The sequence below is a fragment of the Lepidochelys kempii genome, chromosome 3 (genome assembly GCF_965140285.1).
Source record: "Lepidochelys kempii isolate rLepKem1 chromosome 3, rLepKem1.hap1, whole genome shotgun sequence".
In the NCBI taxonomy this organism is placed as follows: Eukaryota; Metazoa; Chordata; order Testudines; family Cheloniidae; genus Lepidochelys; species Lepidochelys kempii.
Window position 1 is genome coordinate 184,093,349 of NC_136382.1, and position 20,001 is coordinate 184,113,349.

Genomic DNA, 20,001 nt, shown 5'->3' on the forward strand with positions numbered 1-20,001 from the left:
ATTCTTCACCAAATACCCATACTTCTTTGGTTTATCTTTTCACTTGTAGCATTGCATGAAATATCTCAACTTCTTTTCTCCACAGAGAGATCTCCCAGAATGATGCCTTGGAAGTCATAGAAGCTAATGTGTTTTCCAACCTTCCCAAACTACATGAAATGTAAGTAAGTGAGCAACATAAGATCATAGGATAGAAATCTAAAGACTAGTGGTGGCCAGATATCAAAGGGTTTGGTTCAGATGTACTTTAAAAATTCAAATGCACACATGTATGTTTGGGATCTCTCTTTTCATCTGTCTACGTCCTTCTCTTCCCACTGCCCCTTTCTTTTTTCAACCAGATGCTTCCCTCATCTCTTGCCCTCAACACTCTCACTCTTTGATCTAAAACACTTCCTCAACTATTGGCAATATGGTAAAATAGGTAGAGGGCTGGGATTCTGACTCTGCTAGGTTCTGACTGGCTGCTCCTTTGGAGGCATGTAGAGTTATCCCCTGTCAGAAATGCCCCCAAATTTATTGCTCTCCTCTATCTAAAAAAAGCCCTGGATCTATTTAAAAAGGCACTGATCCATTTGCTGTAATGTTTTATTTTCTCCTTTTGTAGAAGAATTGAAAAAGCAAATAACCTTGTATACATTGACCAAGACGCCTTTCAGAATCTTCCAAGCCTCAAATATCTGTAAGAATTTTTCTACTTGTAATTATGATAATTGTTTGAAACAATATGAATGTATTTCAATTATCTTTTATACAAATGTTCATAAACATTTTCACTCTGCTTCCTTTCAACAATGGCAGTGTTTCAGCAATGGCTTTCATTTATACATGGCATTGGATGATTAAATCCTTTTAATATGAGTTCATTTGGTATTCAGCTTAATTTTATTTTCATTTAAATAGCGCTCCTCATTGTGAATGTCGCTTGCACTACTGCAGTTGCCATATCTGCTCCCATGGGGATGTCATCATAATTCAGTGATAATTAAATTTGCCCTTAAAATGAAGTATAATCCAAAAATATTCTTGCATCTTTTAGCATGAGACCATAATCTGACTGATGATCTCTCCACAGCTGTGTATTAGAAAACAAATGAAATCCAATGGACTCTATTTAACAGTAATTGTGTTTAGTGGCTGCAAATTTAAATAAGATCCCTGGGTCATCTTTGATGTACAGCCAGAGATAGTCCAGGATATCACATTAATTTTTTCATGCCCTAACCCACACCCCTAAAGATAAAAGCCTAAAATTGCTTGCCTTACTCATGTAAGCAGTCCCACTGGCCACAGTTTTCAAATGTGGGTGTCTACGTTTAGACACCTAAACCATTGTTTAGGCTCCTAGGTAAAAGTGGACTGACTTTCAGAAACTGAGCAGGCACATTTCCCATTTACTTCAGTAAACATTGTGGGTGCACAATACATCTTCAGCTGAGACTTCTTTTAGTTAGGAGTGTAAATAGGGAGTTAGCGAGCTAATTTTAGAAATCCAAGGCCACTAAATTCTGTATTACAACTGGTTACTAGATAGAAAAAATCCTTAAAGGCATCTGCACAGACATACATGAAAAGTTACCCTTTCCTTGTCAGGTTGGGCTCTCCTGAATGGATTTGGTCCCATTGTTGCAACCAGAAAAATATAATGTGCAATATGGACAGGCGATTAAAATTATCTGGTCAATGAAGGGCCTGATCTAAAGCCCACTGATGTCAATGGAAAGACTTTCTTTGACTTCAGTGGGATTTGGATCAGACTCCAAGTGCTGTGAACCTTGAGAGGTACCAGTAGATAGCTCATTATTACCCTGTTAAAGTACCTCTGAACTTGTTTTGTCATAAGCAAAATGTTTTGATCCTCACAAGTCACTGAAGGACACATTCACTAGACATCAAATCATTCTTACAGTTGTGGGATTGTGTCTGTTTGGGAAGCTCAGCCCTTAAAGAGAGTCTGGGCAGGGTGCTGAGAAGCTCTTGTTGTTGTTTAGCACAGCTAGTTGGGACTGGACTTAGAATAAAGCAGAGCTTTTGCAAAGTGTTGTAATCCATTGTAGTTCTTGCATCTTTTTCCATATGCCATGGGTTTTTGTGGCTTGTGTTGTTTGCCACAGTGTGTGCAGTGCCATGTTCTGTCTTTGGTGGTTTCCAGCTTTGAGCTCCACAAGCCTTTCTGCTTTAGGTCTCTTTTCCTGTAGTATTATGAATTCTTTACCATGTCCACAGTGTCAGAGCAGTGTCCACCCTCCATAAACTCCAGTCTGGACTAGGTGACTTATTTTGCTTGGAAATGCTAATTGCTTTCTCAAGGGTTATTTTGGGATCTTCTAGTAGTCTCTCTCTGAGTTGTCTGTCCCTGATACCAATCATGATCTGGTGTGAAGCTCTTGTTATACATAGTCAGTTGGAACTGGACCGTAATAAAGAAAAGCTCTTGCAAGCATCTTAAGCACTGAGTAATATCATCTTTGTACACCTACTCAATTTTCTCCTCTATGGGAGCTTGGGTTTTTGTTGGCTCTTGGGACAGCACCATCACTTGTTCAAAATTGATCCCTGTTTACATGGATACCACTTTAGATATCTGCTGACAGCTGAGTCAACATACCCCTGGACAGGTCTTTTTAATGCCCATTTTCTGGTTGCTACACTGGCCTCCTGAACAGCGAAGTAATTGTGGACATTTGAGGCAGCAGTAGCCTCCCCTTAATGGACTTTCTGCCTCATAAGCCACTGCTAAGTTCTGTCCAGCAGATGGTATCATAGACTTTGGGCTGAGTTGTGGCAATTTAAAGCTGCACAAACATTCATTATTTAAACCCTGGTAAATGGAAATACATGGCTTGAGCTGCTGTACTCTGTGATTTCTGTATTATCTTTATTGCATTGTAGTTATATATTTACAAATGTTGCACCAATATAGTCTTGGTTGTGATTTTATTTCATGCTGATCAGGTGATAGCATAGATGAAAAACTAGTGTAGTTCATCAGAATGTTACACACTTCACTGAGAAACCAAAAGTGATTTTTAAAAAACTCATTAAATGTGCTTAAACTACAGAACTAAGAGTAAATTTGTTGATCTGATTTTTATTTTCTCCAAATAGTGTTTGTGGGCAGGTACTTTTTCCCTTTACCTTAACTTCTGGCCTTTCATATTGCAACACGTGGGAAAATTATCTATTGATTTTTAAATAAGGTTTACACTACATTCCCTTCCCATCATGTCTAGTTGCTGTAATTGTCAGCCAGCTGGATTTTGCTCTTTTTCATTCAGTAAATTATAGTTTAATCTCAGCAACCCTTTCGCATACCCTGCTGCTCCGCACCCCTAATAAGTGTTATCTTCCTGTTTCATTTTGTAGCTTTTAGACCTTGTTATGATGTTGTTTCATTCTACTAATGTCAGTTATTCTGTCAGGTTTATCTAATCTATAGAATCCAGAGAACCTCTGCCAGCTCGAATTCTACTGACAAGCTCCCCCCACTTTTCATTTTTGTTCAGAGTTTTGAATTAAATTGGGAATTAGATTTTTTCCCTTAAGATAAGAAATTATAAGGTTTTGCTCTAGCATATAGTTTCAGTTGGTAGAATCAGTTATACTCAGGTCAGAACATTTTACTTTTCTAAGGCAAGATTCAGTAGCCAAAGTTCCATCTCTACTATTATGGTGTGCCATTAATAAGATGAATAGGACACCTACCTCTTGCTCCATCAGGTATAGCATCAGAAGTATCCAAATGAATGAGGCAAGGGTTGAATCCCTGAGTCACTGGCAGCACCATCTTCTAAATCTCTTCCTTGTTCACACCCCATGCCCTGCTCCCACCTAACCTCAAATGCCTGCAGCCCAGGTAGTGACACAGAATCATAGAATATCAGGGTTGGAAGGGACTTCAGGAGGTCATCTAGTCCAATCCCCTGCTCAAAGCAGGACCAATCCCCAACTAAATCATCCCAGACAGGGCTTTGTCAAGCCTGAGCTTAAAAACGTCAAAGGAAGGAGATTCCACCACCTCCCTAGGTAACCTATTCCAGTGCTTCACCACCCTCCTAGTGAAAAAGTTTTTCCTAATATCCAACCTAAACCTCCCCCACTGCAACTCGAGACCATTACTCCTTGTTCTGCCATCTGCTACCATTGAGAACTGTCTAGAGCCATCCTCTTTGGAACCCCTTTTCAGGAAATTGAAAGCAGCTATCAAATCCCCCCTCATTCTTCTCTTCTGCAGACTAAACAATCCCAGTTCCCTCAACCTCTCCTCATAACTCATGTGTTCCAGTCCCCTAATCAGTTTTGTTGCCCTCCACTGGATGCTTTCCAATTTTTCTACATCCTTCTTGTAGTGTGGGGCCCAAAACTGGACACAGTACTCCAGATGAGGCCTCACCAATGTCAAATAGATGGGAACGATCACGTCCCTCGATCTGCTGGCAATGCCCTTACTTATACAGCTAAAAATGCCGATAGCCTTCTTGGCAACAAGGACACATTGTTGACTCATATCCAGCTTCTCGTCCACTGTAACCTCTAGATCCTTTTCTGCAGAACTGCTGCCTAGCCATTCGGTCCCTAGTCTGTAGCAGTGCATGGGATTCTTCAGTCCTAAGTGCAGGACTCTGCACTTGTCCTTGTTGAACCTCATCAGATTTCTTTTGGCCCAACCCTCTAATTTGTCTAGGTCCCTCTGTATCCTATCCCTAACCTCCAGCGTATCTACCACTCCTCCCAGTTTAGCGTCATCTGCAAACTTGCTGAGGGTGCAGTCCACGCCATCCTCCAGATCAATAATGAAGATATTGAACAAAACCGGCCCCAGGACCAACAGAAGAAGCTCATCACAGTGTTTTCCTAAAAAGACAGTATTCTTTTATTAATTCCTGAACCTAGTGCCACTCTTTGTGGAATCAGCCCCTCCCACTTATTTCCTGGCCCAGAACCTGCCCTGGAGGCCTTTTAGACACCCACTAGAGGATTCCTTTGGGTATCTCCTGCTTCACCTCCCACTCCTGGCAGTTGGTACAACAGATCTGGAAAAGGAGGTTGGCCAGAATTCCCTTAAGCCCAGTGATTCCCAACTGCCAAAACAGCTCCTTGTAACTGACGATAGTCAGCATAAATTAGATCAACCTTAACGTGCATGCAAAAAGCCTGATTCTCCTCTCCCAGTGATGTTAATCAGGAGTAATTGTAATGGAGTTAGACCAGCATGAAACTGGTGCAAATAAAAGGAGATCCAGTCCTGTTTTTGTCCCACTACAATAATGGAAATACAGCTGAAAGCATTTCTTTCTTAATTGTGCTCCCCCAGTCCTGGGGCCAATGTAATTCCCTGGTGCCTGCTCTAACTTTCACACAGCTATCCTCGGGGGACATTATTGCAGCCAGAGCATTAGAGTGAAGGGATGCCCTTCCCCCATAGCCAGCAATCAGAAGGGGAATGATACAAGGCACTGCCCCAAAAAAGGTGTGAAGTGAGAAGTGGGGGGGGGCAAATAATGAAGATGAACTCAAGGATGAAGATGGAGAGGTCAGTTTTTCAGGAGTGGGGGAAGAACAAAGATGCTTGCATTTGTTTACAGGAACCAAAGGTTAATGAGGAAGGTAAGGGAGAGAATGTTAGCAAGGGAGGTTAAGAGACAGAAGGGGAAAGAGTCTTTGGAATGGATAAAGGAATCAGAGGTGGTGGAAACCTGACAAGAAATGTCAATGGCAGTAAGAAGGAAGAAAGGGGAGAGTATTCAAGGGGAAGAGGAGCAAGAGGAAGGCTATAGCAGGTTTTTATCTTCCTGACTCCCTCAAGAGAAGATCTTGCACAGAAAGCAGAGAAGGATGATTGAAACTGGAATCAAAAGTAGCCAAAAGGTGACAGTACTTGTGGGCATAGGAGAATAAGGGTGATATGGAAGACTGCAGAACTTAAAAAGAAAAAAAAAACAGATTTGTGGAGAAAATCCACCTGCTCATCGGACTTTCTGCAGAGGCATTCAGTGACATGGAACAGGAGCTGAGGATATGGATGCTGGGGAATTGTGAGGCAGACTTTGCATAGAGGAAAGGGTCAAAAGAGTCAAGGGTGGTAGAGAAAGCATTAGCCATACTTGTATGATTAGTTAATTGAATGCTATCCTCCATCTGTGCTTTCCTTTTCAAGTTCCAAGACCCAAGTCATATTTAAACTCATTTCCGTATGAGTTAAAGCTTGGGAAAGCATTTTAAAACAGTAACAAGCCTCAGAGGATTACACTTTTGTAAACATCATTTGCTTCAATGGATCTCCTTTGTAGAATACTTTCTCATCTAGTTCATCCATCAAAATGACACACCTGGAGTTTGATATTTCTAAGACTTTAGCACACTCTTCAACAAATAGTGGAAGTCACATTGTGCCTCTCACTCTTCTAACCAGAACCCATGCCTTAGCCACAGGAGTACAGTGTAATAAATCAGCTACCAGCATATCCAGCAGCAGTGGCATATGTCAGGTGGATAGAAGAATCTGGAGACAGAAGATGACACCTCTTTTCTGTGCTGTCATGTATTCAGTGAAATCCTGATGAAATTTTGTCATTTTTCCCCCTTTAGTAATTTTTCAATTTCTCCTGTCTATTTGGGGTTCTGGCATTTCAGCTTGTGAATGGCAGTAGGAAGGAACCGTGGGATAACTGCAATATGTGGAATTTAAGCGTGTTAGTACAAGCTCAGCAGCCACCTGGAACCACAAGCCTACATTATGGAGTGAGAAAAGGAAACCTTGTCAGTCTGCTGTCTTTCAACATAATGCTGTGTTTCATTTCAGGCTGTGTTGTCTCTACAAACTCCCAGCTGAGGGGCTTAGCAAAGGAGATGTGTCTCTTCTTACCAGATACTTTGCTATGTATTTTAGCAGATTGTATGGTCCACAGTGAGCTGGGAAGGACAAACTGTTCTTTGATAAGCAAAGCGTCAGACTAGAACATCTTTCTGTCATTTCCAAGTACCTTTGGAAAGAGAAGAGGTTGTTTCTGGTATCGCTGCCAAATCTGGATTTTATTTTCCTTCTACAAGCACCTTTCACTAGAGAACTAGAGGAGCTATTAAGATTCCTCTTTCTACTAAACATGTTAGATGGAGGCAATATGAGAAAGGAGAAAGAGACACGAGAGCAAGACAGGAAAAGGACAGAAAGCATTGACTGGCCAGCACTTTAGAAAAATCCCAACTGGACAAAACGTAACTGCTTTTATGTAAACATTTAGGATTACATTTTGAAGGATGGGAGCCTATGTTTTGATCACACAGATTGTAGTAAAGGGGTCATCAAGAGGTTAACTGAGTTACTCAGCATATACTGGGTGGAGCCATGTTCCACCCCTCTCTTACTTCCTTTTAGTTAGAGGATGTTTTCTATCAGTTATGTAGTCAAACAAAGCAACACGTCCCCTTCACCTGCCAGCATGCATCAGAGAGCTCAGGGGAGGATTGTGCATCCCTGAAGTCCCACTAGGTCAGTATGGCTCCACACCACCCCCAACACCACACCAATTCATATGCATGGCTGTGCCTCAAAAGTGCACTTTAGGCCAAAACATGCAAATGGAGGTGCAAAGTGATAGTTAATCCAAAAATATACAGTTGCACATACAAAACCAGTAACTGCACATGCCAATATCTACTGCATATTTTGCGTGCACAGTTATTTGTTTGGAACCCATTTGCATCTTCTCAATGTAGAACTTAAATACTTATGGTGAAAATCTGGCTCCACTGAAGTCAATGGGAGTTTTGTTACTGACCACGAGATCCCAGATTTCACCCCTATAATTCAAAATCTACCTACTTCTTTAGTATAAATTATTGTGCCAACTGAAACCAGTTGAAAATTTTCCACTAGAATTTTCACAATGGAAAAGACTAGCCCTATCACTGTAAAAGAAATCACAGGCTGCTGGAATAATCTATTCAATTTATCATCATTTATTCTCATGTTTCTTTTACAATAAGAATATTTGTTTTCACTATAAAATAATTCACTGCACTTATTGATTATGATTAGTGGTATATGTTCATATGAAATATACATAGAAGAAATCTAGAACATCAGTTTGGACTATGATATCATTTTATCTCTCAAGCTAAGGCTGCTTTGTCTTGGCTGACAGTTGAATGGAAAACTCCAAGATAAAACTTCAGGCAGTGATATTTTTACTTCAGAATCAGTTGAGTCAATCAGCTCCTCCAGGAGAACCTTCACCTGTATGGCTGTGCTGGGCAGCATGGGGCAGTGTGCTTTCATTACTCTTATTCTTGGGATTGATGTAGGAGTTGTACTTTTTGAGTTCTCTGCTCTCAAAGAGCATTCTGTTCACTTTAGAGTTTAAGGGTCCCTGGTGGATGAGCAGTTTCACAATCTCACTGCCTTCCTTTGGGCTGCCAAGTGAAAAGGGTAACATCCTTTTAGGTTCTCAGAGACAATGATGATGAGGGGGTGGGTATAAGAACCTACATAGAACAGAAAAGAGTTTGCCATCCGCCAGGTTGGTTAGTGCATCATTCCTCCCCAAAACTTCCACTGTTTCCCTGTGGCCATTCAGTGGAGCATGGCACAGAGGACTGTAGCCAGTACTGAGAGTACAGGTCACATTTGGCCCCCTCCAGATGCTAAGGAAGCTGGAAAACAGCCCCACCCCTTGCTGCTGGTGCCCCTGGAGTGTTATCTCCATCACTCCTGAAGCCAAAACCCAAACTGATGTGCTTGCCCAAGGGCAGCTTCTTCAAAGCTTCTGGTTCTGCTTCTTTCCCAGGCCCTGCCAGCTAGGACCCCTCATTCCCTGGCTCTGACAGCATTCACCTTAGAAAAGAGAGAAATAGGGAACATGATAAAAGTATATAAAATGCTGAAGGGTTTGGAGCAGGTAAATGGAGAGCTTCTGTCCTCCCTTCTGTCCTTGCTGTCCCATAACAGAAGAACAAGAGGCCATGCCATGAAATTGAAAGGTGGCAAATTCAAAACTGATAAAAGCAAATATTTTTTCATGCAGTGTCTAATTAGACTGCAGAACTCATTGCCACATGATATGGGTATGTTCAAGAATTTAGGATAATTCAAAGGGGGGCTGGAAATATATATGGATAACAAGAATATCGAGAGTTGTCATAATTACTGCTAAACATTGGAAGGGATATGAAACCTCATACTTCAGGCCCTATGGTAATTTTTGTTAGGAAGAGGAGACTTTCATGGGGATAGATCATCCCATGTCTGCATACTACAGAGTTTCTTGCACCTTCATGTGAAGCATTGTATGCTTGCTGCTGTAGGAGACAGGATAGTGGACTAATCTGATCCAGTAAGGCTACCCTTATGTTCCCATAGTCTTAAATGTGTATTTCCTTGGGATGAAAGAAGCTACATTATATATGGCAAATAGAAGAAGTTATTAATAGAGAGGAAATATGAAAAACAATGAACAAAAAGGGCTACGTACGTACAAAATCAATAAAGAATAGACTCTTATACCTTAGTTTTAATATGTGGTACTGTGAAAGATGGTGAATTATCTCCAGTCATTTCATTATATTAGATCAACTTATATTTACCTAATAAAATAACTGCTGTAATTGACAAGAGGAAATAATCTCATTAAGTGCCAGAATGTTCGGGAACATAAAAAGAGAAGGGTTTATCACTAGTAACTTTTCTATTATTTGTTGTAAAAGTTACCTTGTCTCCTCTTGGCACAGCACAATCTTTGCACTCGAATTGCAGCTGTGCTTCCAGTCAATAAAGATTGTAAGAAGTTTCACGAGTAGAACAAAAAGTGGTGAATTTTATTCTTTTCACTGATTTCATTAAAATGTGGTATGAAATCTTCTTCTGCCAGCATACTCAATTTTGTTTTAGAGACAAAACAAACTTGTTCAGCCAAGGAAGAGGTGATGATCGAAGTCATGCCTAACCAACCTGATTGCCTTCTATGATGAGATAACTGGCTCTGTGGGTATGGGGAAAGCGGTGGATGTGATATACCTTGACTTTAGCAAAGCTTTTGATACGGTCAACCACAGTATTTTTGTCAGCAAGTTAAAGAATTACAGTATAGTCCAAGATGAATGGATTATAAGGTGGATAGAAAGCTAGCTAGATCATCGGCCTCAATGGGTAGTGATCAACGGCTCGACGTCTGGTTGGCAGCTAGTATCAAGTGAAGTGCCCCAGGGGTCAATCCTGGGGCTGATTTTGTTCAACATCTTCATTAATGATCTGGGTGATGGGATGGATTGCACCCTCAGCAAGTTCACGGATGACACTAAGCTGAGGGAAGAGGTAGATATGCTGGAGGGTAGCAATAGAGTCCAGAGTGACCTAGACAAATTGGAGGATTGGGCCAAAAGAAATTTGATTAGGTTCAACAAGGACAAGTGCAGCATCCTGCACTTACGATGAAAGAATCCCATGCACTGCTACAGGCTGGGGACCAACTAGTTAAGTGGAAGTTCTCCAGGAAAGGACCTGGGGATTACAGTGGACAAGAAACTGGATATGAGTCAGCAGTGTGCCCTTATTGCCAAGAAAGCTAATGGCACATTGGGCTGCATTAGTAGGAGCATTGCCAACAGATTGAGGGAAGTGATTATTCCCCTCTATTCTGCACTGGTGAGGCCACATCTGGAGTATTGCATCCAGTTTTGAGGCACCTACTACAGAAAGGATGTGGACCAATAGGATAGAGTCAAGCGGAGGGCAACAAAAATGATTAGAGGGCTGGGCCACATGACTTATGAGGAGAGGCTGAGAGAACTGGGCTTATTTAGTCTGCAGAAAAGAAGAGTGAGGGGGGATTTGTTAGCAGCCTTCAAGTACCTGAAGGGGGGGTTCCAAAGAGGATGGAGCTCGGCTGTTCTCCATGGTGGCAGATGACAGAACAAGGAGCAATGGTCTCAAGTTGCAGTGGGGGAGGTCTAGGTTGGATATTAGAAAAAACTATTTCACTACGAGAGTGAAATGGGTTACCTAGGGAGGTGGTGGAATCTCCATCCTTAGAGGTTTTTAAGGCCTGGCTTGACAAAACTCTGGCTGGGATGATTTAGTTGGGGTTGGTCCTGCTTTGAGTGGGGGGTTGGACTAGATGACCTCTTGAGGTCTCTTCCATCACTAATTTTCTATGATTCTATGTTTCAAGGCCCACAGTACCTTTCAGTATCAGATCCTATGGCCTATCTGCACTCCAACCCCACATTCCACTCTATGAGCAAGTTCCTGTAACAGTCCCACAATTATGTTAAACTGAAATAATCTTCACAGGGAATTACCAGAAATTCCAGTTGTATGAGTATCAGTAAATAAATCCTTATTCCAGTTGTGAAGGCAGCTGAAAGATGACTCGGTGTCTGATGTTTAATGGGCCTTCTCATTGTGCAGTGCAGGTGCAAGATTGTCCTGCTGAGCAGCTTGGAAGTGCTTTTGCAGCATTCTGTGGTCACATTAGTGTTCTAGGCAGCCCTGTTAAATCATACTTGTCAAGCCGATAAGTAAACTAGGGCTGTCAAGTGATTAAAACAATTAATTGGGATTAATCACATAATTAATAGCTATTAAAACAATTAATCATGTTTAATTGTGATTAACCACACAATTAATCGTACTGTTAATAATAGAATACCATTTATTTAAATATTTTTGGATGTTTTCTACATTTTCAAATATACTGAATTCAGTTACAACACAGAATACAAAGTATACAGTGCTCACTTTATATTTATTTTTGATTTCAAGTACTTGCACTGTAAAAAAACAAAAGAAATTGTATTTTTCAATTCACCAAATACATGTACTGTAGTGCAATCTCTTTATCATGAAAATTGAACTTACAAATGTAGAATTATGTAGAAAAAAGCCCACATTCAAAAATAAAACAATGTAAAATTTTGAGCCTGCAAGTCCACTCAGTCCTACTTTTTGTTCAGCCAATCTCTCAGACAAAGAAGTTTGTTTACATTTGCAGGAGATAACGCTGCTCACTTCTTGTTTACATTGTCACCTGAAAGTGAGAACAGGCATTCTCATGGCACTTTTATAGCAGGCATTGCAAGATCTTTACATGTCAGATGCGGTAAAGATTCATATGTCCCTTCATCTTCAACCACCATTCTAGAGGACATGCGATCATGCTGATGATGGGTTCTGCTCGATAATGATCCAAAGCAGTGAGGACCAACGCATGTTCATTTTCATCACCTGAGCCAGATGCCACCAGCAGAAGGTTGATTTTCTCTTTCGTTGGTTCGGGTTCTGTAGTTTCCGCATTGGAGTGTTGCTCTTTTAAGACGTCTGAAAGTATGATGCACACGTCATCCCTCTCAAATTTTGGAAGGCACTTCAGATTCTTAACCCTTGGGTCAAGTGCTGTAGATATCTTTAGAAATCTCACATTGGTACCTTCTTTGTGTTTTGTAAAATCTGCAGTGAAAGTGTTCTTAAAATGAACAACATGTGCTGGGTCATCATCTGAGACTGCTATAACATGAAATATATGACAGAATGCAGGTAAATCAGTACAGGGGACTGTGACAAGTTAAGACTGCCACCCGATATGCTGAGACTACCTCTGAGCCCATTTCCCCTGCAGCTTGGGACTTCAGAACCCTGTCTTGTTGAGCCAGACATGCCACAGCTCCAACACAGACCCAGGTCTGAACCACATCCCCAAAGCTGCAGACTTAACTGAAAACAGTTTAGGAAGTGCTCCTGTCTCTAGCACTGAGACACCCAGCTCCCAATGGGATCCAAACCCCAAATAAATCCATTCTACCCTGTATAAAGTGTATACAGGGTAAACTCATAAATTGTCTGCCCTCTATAACACTGATAGAAAGATATGCATAGCTGTCTGCTCCTCCAGATATTAATTACTTACTCTGGGTTAATTAATAAGCAAACATGATTTTATTAAATATAAAAAGTAGTATTTATATGATTCCAAGTAATAACAGACAGAAGAAAGTAAGTTACCAACCAAAATAAAACAAAATACACAAGTCTGAGCCTAATAATTTAAGAAACTGATTACTGATGAAATCTCACCCCCAGAGATGTTCCAATAAGCTTCTTTCACAGACTGGATTCCTTCCTAGTCTGGGTCCAGCAATCACTCACACTCCCATAGTTACTGTCCTTTGTTCCAGTTTCTTTCAGGCATCTCTTTGGTGTGGAGAGGCCATCTCTTAAGCCAGCTGAAGACAAAATGGGGGAGGGGTTTCCAGGGCCTTTTATATTCTTTCTCTTGTGGGTGGAACCCCTTTGTTCTCCTGTGCAAAATCACAGCAACAGGATGGAGTTTGTAGCCACCTGGGCAAGTCACATGTCCATGAATGATTCAGACGATGCCTTTGTTTACATTTTAGTTTGACCTTTCCCAGGAAATCTCAGATGTGGATTGGCGGATACAAAAGTGCCATGCAAATGCCTGTTCTCACTTACTGGTTACATTGTAAATAAGAAGTGGGCAGCATTATCTCCCGTAAATGTAAACAAACTTGTTTGTTTTAGCGATTGTCTGAACATGAAGTAGGACTGAGTGGACTTGTAGGCTCTGAAGTTTTACGTTGTTTTGTTTTTGAGTGCAGTTATGTAACAACAACAAAATCTACATTCGTAAGTTGTACTTTCATGACAAAGAGATTGCACTACAGTACTTGTATGAGGTGAATTGAAAAATACTCTCTTTTGTTTATCATTTTTACAATGCAAATATTTGAATTAAAATAATATACACTTTGATTTCAATTACAACACAGAATACAATATATATGAAAATATAGAAAAACATCCAAAATATGTAATACATTTAAATTGGTATTCTATTGTTTAACAGTGCGATTAATTGCTATTAATTTTTTAATCACAATTAATTTTTTTAAATTAATCGCGTGAGTTAACTGCGATTAATCGACAGCCCTAAATAAACACCTTTTCAGACTGTGAGGAATCTTCACCTGCTGGGATTCACCACTGATTTAATAAAATAGTGGGCCCTGAGCTGCCTCTCACAGTGATGTAAATCAGTAGTAACTCTATAGGAATCAATGGTGTGAGAAGGGAATCAGACGCAGTGATTCTGCCACTGGAGCTTCAGAATGCTCTCCTCTAAAGGTTAGCCGTATCACTGATATTTTGTTGCAAGCTTCTTGTCATTAAGGAGCAATGCCATCACAATTGTCTGCTAATTAAGATCTTGGACCTTCATGTAATGCTAATGAAGTTTGTCTATTCTGTGCATTTCAGTTCACTAGACATCTTATAGATCTGATCTGACCCAAGATATTTTAAAAAAAAAATCCCCTCTTTTGAGTTGTGTGTTGCTGGAGTCCTCTCTGTCCCCATAGTATGCCCCTGCTGGGCTGTTGTGCAGCATTCCTTTAATGAGTGGAGATGAAGTTCTAGAACTAAATTCACTCAGTGCAAGAGGTGGGGGCACGTGTCATGAAGCAATTTATAGTTCCCTAATCCAAAGGGCCAGAGGCAGCCTCGAAGCCACTTCCAGTTGCAGCCAAGCAGCTCTGAATTGTGCCAGTGATAGAGGAACCGTAATGGACTCTGCCGCAGTGGAGGATTGTTGTAGCAGAGCACAGCCTCCATCACACCATATCCCCAACTTCTGTACAAGGAAGTAGGCAGAGGCACAGGCCTGATGCTGCGCAGTGTTCCAGCAGAGAGTTCCCCTTCTCCAGTGGGATGCTGTGCTGTGCTGGGCATTTGCCACTGAGAAGCAATGGGGCTGTAACCTGGCTAGAGTCTGGCTGAGTGTCTGCTGTACAAAAACTAGCTGAAGCCACAATGAAATTTGACTAACTGAATGTCAGGGTGTTTAACTGGGAAATAACAATGCAAACATCTTCTTGTGGGGTAAAGGCATATTTACTTGGCAATGGGGAAAATGAATGATATTCCAGTTGTCATGAGTAGAATTCACATGACTTTTTCCTTTGGCTGCCAGACTGAATGTTACCCCATACTCTATGAACTACTACACCTTTATGTTTGACTATAGACGGCTACATAGGTGCAAAAGTCTGTCATTGTTTACCCTAAATAAAATCCTCACAACAAGCAGCAAAGAATGCATAGCCTATGCCAAATATAGTTTACTTGGCAGGACTAGCAATGCCTACAAAAAAGAGTGAACAACAGCATATTTTCTCAAATATAACTAACTGATATATGGAAACAGAAAAGCATCTGTCTTTGCATAGATATCAATACACTGTTTTCACTCTTTTTCCAAGTAGGAATGCATGAAATAGGATGCTCAAGGAAAGGGTAAGCCTCCCCAGCCCAGTTATATGTTGGCACCATTGGGACTCTTTCCTTTGACTTCAAAGGGCGCTGAATTATGGCCCAAGTGAGATAGCTACAAGACAGTCATGTGTAACAAAGAAAACATCCACACTTATGAATGCGTGGAAACTGAACTCAAAGCTATCAAACCCACCCAATTCCCTGCTCACTATAGGGCACTGACTGTTGTGCTTGTTCTCTCTCCACATAGCTGTCATAGCCTGACCTGTCACTAGTATTAATCCTGCCAACAGCTCTTTCACATTCTGGTTCCTTTTTTCCTTTCCATCTCTTTGTGTTCCTTTCCCTTATTTTCCCTAAACCTTTGTTCAATTTCTCCTTAAAGTTCCCCTCCACAGCACCTTTGGGACAGTGCTTACTACAGTTTAATGGGGGGAAAGATATTTCCAAACAGTTATTTGATTGCTAAAATGCCAAACCTTGCAGTATTATTCAGTTATAAACTTGAATAATTACTCAATAGAAATTGCCAAAAGTTGGTATGAATGTTGGTCCAGATTCTCAGCTGGTGTAAATCACTGTAGCAGCATGGAGCTGTGCTGATTTACATAACGATTTGTTCAACCAGTTCTGATGATTTCTAATTGCCTGGGTACAATTCACAAAGCACCTTGGGCACCTAAACTCCAGAGTTAGACATCTAAGTACCTGTGCACAGCACCACTGCGATCCACAAAACTCCTGGTTGGCTTCTGTCTAGCCCTGTCGGTACATAAACTCACGCTAACTTTCTGCTGTCAAAGTTTCCTAGGCACCCTAAGTTTTGGACCCTGTGGTATGCACACTTCTGCCCCACTGTAGCCTATCTTCCATTAAATCTCTGAGCAATTTGCAAACCTGGGGAAGATAGACATTCAGTTGCCCAAGTTCCATGTGGGGCTTGATCTGGTAGGTAGCCTCAGAGCACTGGACTCAAGGCTTCCCACCTCCTCTCTCTAGCCCAGTGTCTATTTAATATGTATCCACCCTGGAATAGTCATTTGTTGAGAACGAGAAAGAGAGAAAGAATGAGTGCTGTGATGGTGATGGACCCTTATACTTTCAAGCTGTTTATGCCCTCCTATGCCTACAATGATACCCAGATGTCCTTCCTTGGCACATTTCTAGATGAACGTTCTCCCCAACATTCTCCATGCTCTTGACTGTTTCACAGGCTACCATTTGCCTTTTTCTCAACCTCTCTTTAGAGGACAGAGATACATTTATTTTAATGATGAAAAGATCGGGATAGTTTTGTTTAGGGAGGAAATTGCTCAGAGGGGACACAATAGAAATGTACAAAAGAACAACTGATAAAAAGAAGGTAAATCAGCTTCTCCTGTTTACCCTTTCTCATAATACAAGATCAAGGGGATAGTCAATGAAAATGGAAAGCAAGAAATTTAAAACTGAGACAAGGGAATACTTTTTTTACTCACTGCATAATTAATCTGTGGGGCTCCCTGCCATATGATTCCATTCAAGCCAAGTGCTTAGTAGGAGTCAAAAAAGGATTGGGCATGTATATGACTATATATGTGGAGAACATCCACAACTCATAAAATAGGAGAAAAATTGTAAGGGGAGTAACAAACCCTCACGCACCATAACATAACTCAGACTAACCATCAGAAGCTAGGAAGAAATTGTAGGTTGTTATATAATTGCCCATTATTGCGAGTCTTGTACCTTCTTCTGAAGGTTCTGATATTGGTCAATGTCAATGACAGGATATCAGACTAAATGGGTTACTGGCCTGTTCAGTATGCCAAATCGTGTGTTCTGAGATCCACAGCCAGTACGTTGTCTGTGATCGGATCGTCAAAACCCAGTTCAAAAAAACTAAAGCAAAAATAGGTACTTATTGTCAGTTTGCAGAAGACAATATAAAACACAGAACATTGTCAATGCATGAGATGGAGAGACACTGGGCAAAGTATTAAAATAGCAGTAGCCCATCAATTTAATGAACTTTGCAGTATGCTGCTTAAGGGGTTTTCTGTAAGATTCTTCAAACATATGAATACTATTACTAGCTCTTTATTATGGCTAGGGAAGAAGTGATGGCTAGATTTCTCAGTGCTCCCATCAACCTATGGGATAATTACATTTTCTAAGTACCGAATATTAATATGGTATTGCCTGTCAGCTCTGGTAGAAGTACATCCCCACGTGCAGTAATGGAGTCCACTGCAGCCCATTAACATCCTATATTATCACTGGAAAAAAGTCTGAGAAAAAATCCTGTACTCAAATATAATAAACTTTTCTGGGTCAGACATCATCAAACTAAAAAACACACCATGAACTTCCTCACCAGTCTTTCTCAAGCAGAGACAGAATTGTTAATTGGCTTTCTTGGGTATATGCATGCCAAAGAGAGAGAGTCTGTTTCAAAATGGTAACTTGTTGACCTTTTCACAGGTACAAGATAATTTATCTAACTGTCATATGGGGGAAGGATAGTAAGATGAGGTATTATACATTGGCATGTCATAATGCCTTTTCAAACCTCTCTTTTCTTTCCAAAATTAGTTCACATATGTAATCTAGGTCCTATGATGCTGTTACAGTGGGTATGTCCAGCTCCCACCTTGAATTATTTCAATTTAAAAGGAAAACAGTATTTAAATATAACATTTTCAGAACATGATTGTGGCTGTATAACTAGGTCTCAGGAAAAAGTGGAAACAATGTTCAGGTTATGCGTAAACTAGTTTGCTTTGTAGATGGCAAACCTACTGTCACAGGCTTTCCATCACTGTGTTTGTGCATGCAGGACATGACTTCTTGGAAGAGCTGGCACACACAATTAATAGCATGCTTCCTAAATACAGAGATCTTTGGCCTTGCTACAAGGATACAGTACAGCATAATGATGATTAACACTGAATTCCACATAACCCCTGGTCCTTAAGTGTGTCCTCAGGGGAGGAAGGGAATGCAGGCAGGCACAAAGAGACATTCCCCACCTATATGCATGCTCTGCTCTAGGTTCAAGGTCATTTGTAGCCCTTGCACTTGGGAAAGCACTTTGACTATACAGCTCTGACTGTACCAGTCCATGGACTGGGCTGAGCACATTGTAAAGGAGCAGGCTGCACCACCTGAAAGATACCTTAAGGAGCTTCAAACGAAATTAATTATGTTTCCCTGAGGTACAATCCCTTCCACAAGCTCCCCCTGAGGGATGGTGACTCTGCAGTTCTTCCAACTCAGGACTGTGGCTAAGTGGCTCAGTCTGCCCCTGAGAGTTTTATGGTAATCTTCCCTACACACTACGCACCTTCCTGTGGAATGTTAGCATATACCAAATTACTTGGTTCGTGTTTGCCTGCTAGAGCTTCATTATAGAACTGACATTCCACTGGATCATTTTCAAGAATTAGAATTGAAACACTCCAACCAAAATGTCTGAGGTTTTCCCACTTCGTTTAGAAATTTTCATCCACATTATATGTAACTATCTTTTGGGATTTGCATGTAACATACAGGGCCAGATCTGGAGCTATGTCAATTTGCTTCCGCTGAGGATCTGGCCGATCTGACTTTTTGTTCTGAAAGGTTATTTGAGTGTGTTCTTAACTGCTGAATTCTTGACTTATATCTCAAATGGCTTCTGCATTTAAAACTAACTTCTGATCTTAGTTTGTTTATTTTATTAGGATATGTATGTGTACACACACATATATATATATATATATGTATGTTTATAATATAAACCAGTATGAAATATTTAGAAATCTCATCTTTGTCTCTGACTTAAGAATTTGGTTCCTTTAACAAATATGTACAATAAGTTAATAAGTTAAACCATGCTCTCAATTTCATGGGGCATCTCCTATGGTTGCATAAATAAGAGTGGAATTTGGCTCAATATCTGCAAATGAGTGCCAGAAAACCCAAGAGAGATGTGGGTGGGTGTTTTGTTTTTTGGAAAAAACACTCCATCCTGTGTAATCTTTTTTAAAAGACAACTATGACTTTGGAATGTAGCCATTGACAATCTGAGGAGAAGCGAGCTGCTACAGAGCTATTTATATGTATGGTAGATGGGATTCAGTTATAATGTAGATTAAAGGAGACACTTGTTTAAAGGTAGCATCAACAGAACATATATATTACATGGTAAATATATTGACAACACTGTCCTGCAGGACGGATATCCAGTAAATGGGATTATCTACATTCTAACAAGATTACAAGATTATCCACTCTAGAGATTTGTTGTCTGAGTACAAAAGAGAGAGTGAGGCCCGACAGAACTATGCTTTAACCAGTGTTTTTAGTTTTTCTGCCACATGAGTTGCTAAAAACAGTCTCTCCTGTTTCTAATCATTGTCCTGTCCACCAGTGCACTCCACACACTGCACCACCTGTAGATTTAATAAAAGTGTTACGATTTTCTAAATTTTATACTCCATAATCCCATGCCATTAAAACCAGTCGAGTTACACATACCTGATGTGAGAACAGAATCCTGCCCAATACCTTTGGGAAAACAGAAGGATAGTGACTGCTGTATCATGCAGACATTACAAGTTCCTCTTCCCACTTGTGGGGTGCAAGCTCTGCTGACCAACATGACCCACCCTTTGGGGGACCTAGTGGTGGTGGTGATGGTGGTGGTGCGAGAGTACTGTAGTCCTTGCACTGTCTGAACACAAGGACCAAGCTAAGCT

At 40.7% G+C, this 20,001-nt stretch overlaps 1 protein-coding gene across 1 annotated transcript in view; it reads left to right on the forward strand.

Annotated features, from left to right (window-relative positions):
- The window catches only part of LOC140908333 (follicle-stimulating hormone receptor), a 160,368-nt gene that overhangs the window by 99,756 nt on the left and 40,611 nt on the right, over nt 1-20,001 (forward strand). Inside the window, exons 3-4 of the mRNA XM_073335303.1 lie at nt 86-160; nt 608-682. Of these exons, the coding sequence (XP_073191404.1) occupies nt 86-160; nt 608-682 (150 nt within the window). The remainder of the gene's footprint in view (nt 1-85; nt 161-607; nt 683-20,001) is intronic.